At 46.2% G+C, this 5,438-nt stretch overlaps 1 protein-coding gene across 1 annotated transcript; it reads right to left on the bottom strand.

The window, feature by feature from the left end:
* Positions 1-1,934: 1,934 nt before the first annotated feature.
* On the bottom strand, positions 1,935-2,489 carry DUSP21 (dual specificity phosphatase 21). The gene has a single exon (XM_036840744.1). The coding sequence runs from the start codon at positions 2,487-2,489 to the stop codon at positions 1,935-1,937; it is 555 nt and encodes a 184-aa protein (XP_036696639.1).
* Positions 2,490-5,438: the final 2,949 nt, after the last annotated feature.

Here is a 5,438-nt window from a genome sequence, read left to right as displayed (position 1 = left end):
ATGAGGGAAATTTTTGGAGTCATGGAACTGCTCTGTGTCCTGATTGTGGCAGTGGTTACACAAATGTATCCATTGTTAACGCTGATAGAACTGTATGTCCAAAGAGAGTTAATTTTATGGTGTGTTAATTTAGGTATTAAAAAAAATGAAAACACACGCACATATATATATACCCAAACAAATTTCTTTAAAAAATGCTTGAAAAGAAATTTTCTTTCTGGGTTTCTGCCAGAAAGGCTGCTTTGTGGAGGATCTGTCACACTAGCCCTTGTGTTTTGTGAGCCTGGTCTTCTATCTGTAAAAGGAGAGGATCCGTCTAGAGCAGAGGTTTTCATAATGTCCCCCACCCCCACTCCCCCAAATTGCATCCCTGGACACTCCTTTGGTGGAAGTGGGAGTGGGGATGGGTTTGGAGAGAAAGGGGGCTGGACCCACAGGTCTGCATCCACCAGAGTAGTTGTGCTCTTTGTCTCGTATTGTTTATTTAGAATAATTCTCGATTAGAATAGCCGCTCCCAAGCCAGAGCCAGATACCTGGGGATTTTGAACAATCCTGGATTCCAGGGCCTACTTCTGGGGCCCACTCATTCGTCCCTTTGGCAAGTGCCTTCACGGATCCTGGTGGAACCCCAGGGTGCTGGCTCTAATGGTCAGTGACGATAAATAAGACCCTTGGGTAGGGGACAGGGGGCCCTGGAATGATGCTTCTTGCTTTCACATGGATTAAATACAATGACACAATGGGAACGCTGAAAAGGCTCTAAATGTAGGCCTCCTCTGAGGTAGGGTCCAAAAGAACCTTACACCATTTGTTTTTATAGACAGGATGATTTTTTAGAAGAGCGCTGTGTAGACAACAAAGGGCTGTGTACAGATGGGGGAAAGGCCGCTGTGAGGATGAATGTGCTGACCCCCAACCAGCAGGGCTAAAGATTATCCTTAATAACAAGAGCAGCCCTTTCCTCTAAGCAGGAAACCATTCGCCTGCTAGGTCCCATGCTCAGGAATCTAATCCTTACAGCAACCCTGGGAGAGACAGGCTATCACTGCTTTGGCAGGTAAGGAAATGGAGGCTCTGAGAGGCCCCAGTTACAATGGCAGGAGGTGACAGAGCCAGTCCTGGCCAGCCGCTCCAGCCTACCATGCCAAGGCCCATGAGAGCAACGGAGGCCTTGTGTCAGGCGGGCTCTCTCTCTTAGCAAGTGCCCTGGAGAAGGGGATTAATGTTCCTTTTTCACAAAGGCTGGTGGGGATTGCTGAGGGCAACTCAAGACCTTGCCATTTAGTACAGCACTGGAAAAAATATTTTTCAACTTTATATAGTGGAATTGTTTTTTTTGAAAACTATTTTACATGTAAATCTAATCTAGAAAACCAGAGTTGGGTCACTGTGGTTGAAGGCAGGGTCAGGGGTGGCCTGAGGCTCCCCCAGGACTCCCAGAGAACCCCAAGAAGGCCACTTATCCAGTAGGTTGGCACTTACTGTAAGAAGCACACAGGGGGTACCACCATATCTAAGCCTCTGGCTTTGGATTGGGAAGAACCAGGTGGGATTGGGGCGCTGGGTGGGGGGGGGTGGGGGGGAGGAACGGCTGCGGGGGACTCACCCCAGGGTTAGTAGTCTGCTCCGGCAGGTCCCAGGGTTCAGGTCCATCTGAGCTGGGCACCACCTTCGGCACCCTCCTCTCTTGCCAGGCTGCAGCAGCCGTGCCGCGCCGCTCACAGGATAAGAAACACTGTCACCATTTTACTTTTAATGAATTTTATTCTTTAAAGAGAAGGCATACTAAGCTAAAAACTTCCCCCGCCCTTTTTGCTTGCTCTTCTAAAAGGTGGTTTCTAGTTCCTTTACCAAGAAAAGTTCAGCGTTCAATGTTGATATAGGATTTGCAGCAGACGTCAGGAGCTGGCCGGGATAGCTCACATCAGCATCATCAAACAGACCTTTTCTCGTAGATGTCTGGAATCATACCCACCGGAGAACTGATCATGTGAACGGTGTTCTTGCCGAACAGCTTGAATTCATAATGGATAAGCTGTTCCCAAAAGCCGATGTTGGGCCGGATGATGGGGCGGCATAACTTGGTCCACAAGTAGGCGTCCAGCAGCGGCATGGAGTGGTACTTCATGAGGTACGCGAGGCAGAGGGTGGCAGAGCGGCTCACCCCGGCGGCGCAGTGCAGCAGCGTTCGGCCCTGCTTCATTTCCACGCTGTGGATGTGATCTGCAATAGGGTCAAAAAAGTCGTAGAGGTGCGTGGTGGGAGCATCTACCACCGGCACGTGTACGTACTGGATGCCTTCGAAGCACGCGTTGGCCACCTCCACCGACACGTTGATGACTGTCGTGATGTGGTTAGTAGACAGCATGAGTTCATTGCTGGCTTCCACCCCATTGCTGATGTATAGACTGCTGGTTATCTGGGAGAGGCCATGGACCGAGGGCTGCCCGACAGCCTGAGCCAGGAGGGGACACGGCGGTGTTGTCATCGAGGCGGCGGGACAGCGGTCTCTCCTGGCTGCTTCGGGGCACCGCTCCCGGGAGCGAGTTCAGGAAGCAGCAGCTCGGTGGAGTCTCTTGCATAGGGTCTGGGGGACAGTATATTGGTCACAGGTCACCACCCCGTCTCCACCCCCAACCCCACCTCTGCCGCCCTGGGCGGGAGTCACAGGCCCCCACTGCCCTTCCCACTGGTTTCCATGGCAATGGCAGCTTGCTACAGGGAGGACTTGGCCGCAGAGCTGGGTCTTCAGAGAAACCCCAGCTCTCTCTTCTTTTTATCTTTCTTCATAGTCATTTATTTTCTGAGCCCGAATTCTTATCTGTCTTGATGTTTTAAAATGTTCTGTTACCAGATAGCTATTTTATGCTTCAGTTTTTGGATCACACTGAACTCAGTATCTATGAATGCTTCTATTTTATTGGTGTTGAAGAACAGGGCTTACACTTTTTCCACAAAGTAACAGTATCATATTTTTACATTGGGGCACAGCATTTGGCTCATGTGATATGCTAATCTTTATAAAACTGTAGCGAGATAGGGGTTTGGCTGGGCTTGGTGAGCTAGCCTGATACTTCTTTGTTGATTGTAGCCATAGAATTATGTTCCTGCTCACAGACACATCAGGACTGTTTCTAAGGGAACATTGCTGATATATAGCCCTTTATCTATCATGAAGTTGGCCTGTGGTGAACAATTGTGACTAATTTGGCTGTGTCACTGTCCATTTGTGCATACAGCCCAAATGATTTATCACTTGATTCTACTTTATTACCTGAAACAACAGCTCAAATTTTCTTGTCTACTTTCTCCAAAAAGAATGCCCGCATGCTTTGTAAGCTACAAGTCATTTTGACCGCCACCAGTGGTTTCTAACCAGTAATGTTAAAAATTCTGGAGCCAGTCAATGCTACATCATAACTGGGCCAAAAATAGATTTTTAAAACGCTCCCTGAGATTTGCATTTCCTCTCAGCTAAGATTTTTGTAGAATTTGACTGAAGATTCGAAACAACTATAACCTAAAACTAACAAATTCTTTCACAGAGCAGCTCAGGGACTCATCACTTCCCCATCACTCCTTGTCATTTTGGGGTTGTGTGCAAAGGTGTGCTCCTTAAATTTTAAAAATGTAGTAAAATTAGGGACTTCCCTGGCAGTCCAGTGGTTAGGACTCAACGCTTTCACTACAGTGGCCCCGGGTTCAATCCCTGGTCAGGGAACTAAGATCCCACAAGCCGCGTGGCACAGCAAAAAAAAAAAAAAAAAAAATATATATATATATATAGTAAAATTAACCAAAATAATTGCATACCCTATTCTCAAAGACAAGCATGGCTCATATTAAATAGATTCATGTATTTTTCCAGCCAATATTCTGTGATGCCCTTTCATCTGAGGGATTTTGGATGTCTTAAAACTCCACTGTAGGACTTCTCGTGGGTGGATGAGAAGATGTTTCCTCCTCTTGAGTTTGGAAATTGGTCACTTTCAGACTTCCACTTATCTCTACTTTTCCTTATTATTTAGGGGGAAACATGTACAAGGGACTTGCTGAAGAACACACTCTCTTCCTGCCACTGGGAAAAGACCCTGGGTGTCAAGGACTAGTTAACACTCAGATTTCTCAATTCAGTAGTCAAGGCCCTTTCCTCTCTGATCTAAGCCTGCCTTTCCGATCTCATTCATTCATTCATTTACTCACCAAATTTTTATTAAGAATCTATTGTGTGCTAGGCATTTTCACTTATGTAAATCTTCAGTTCTGACCAAACAAATCAAATGTTCTTGGTAATTGCAACATATACATTCCTGCTTCCTTACCTTTGCTCATGCCACTCCTCTCCCTTGAGAAAACGCTCTCGCTCCTTCTTGCTTACTGAATCCTTTCCAAGCCTCAAGAATCAGCTCGATTAATTTTTTTAAAAAAGCATCAGCTGAGCATCCAGTCGGTGTCAGGTACAGTTCTAGCATTGTGTAGATCCAACACAACACACACAGGCCCAGATATCAAAGAGCTTACAGTTTAGTCAGAGAGATACATAATCATGAAAGAGTCTGGAAGAGAGGGTGATTCATTGTTTTATGTGTGTCTGTGCTCGGGGACCGGGGCAGCCAGGAGGGATATCATGAAAGTCTTCACAGAAAACATGACCTGGAACAAAGCTTTTTGTTCATTTGTTTGTTTTTATTATTTATTCTGTCCAAGTTTTTGTTTTGAAAAATTTCAAACCTACAGCAAAGGTGAAGAATAGAATAATGAGCACCTGTGTACCCTTCACCTGTAATTTCTCTATTGTCAACACTTGCCATTGCATTTCCTTTGTCTCTCTATTTAGATATACAAACACACATATTTATCTGTTTACTTGTTTCTTTTTTTTTTTAACAGATTGTTATTTTGTTTTATAATCTTTTTTTAAAATTTTTGGCTGTGTTTTGGGTCTTTGTTTCTGTGCGAGGGCTTTCTCCAGTTGCGGCGAGCGGGGGCCGCTCTTCATCGCGGTGCGCGGGCCTCTCACTATCGCGGCCTCTCGTTGCGGAGCACGGGCTCCAGACGCGCAGGCTCAGCAGTAGTTGTAGGCTCACGGGCCCAGTTGCTCCGCGGCATGTGGGATCGTCCCAGACCAGGGCTCGAACCCGTGTCCCCTGCATTGGCAGGCAGACTCTCAACGACTGCGCCACCAGGGAAGCCCCTACTTGTTTCTTTTTGCTGAACCATTGCTAACTGCAGATATAGCAACAATTCAGCCCTTTCAACGCGTCCTAAGAACAAGGACACTCTCCTCCGTAACCACAATACAATGACTGTACTCAGGAAATTTAACATTGACCCAACTTTATTATCTAATATATAATCCATATTCAAAATTCACCAGTCCTCCAAATAATGTTATTTGTAGCTGTTTTTTTCCCTTTGATCCAGGATGGAATCAAGG

This window comes from Balaenoptera musculus, chromosome X (genome assembly GCF_009873245.2).
Source record: "Balaenoptera musculus isolate JJ_BM4_2016_0621 chromosome X, mBalMus1.pri.v3, whole genome shotgun sequence".
Classification (NCBI taxonomy): Eukaryota; Metazoa; Chordata; class Mammalia; order Artiodactyla; family Balaenopteridae; genus Balaenoptera; species Balaenoptera musculus.
This window is presented reverse-complemented; position numbering and strand designations above follow the sequence as displayed.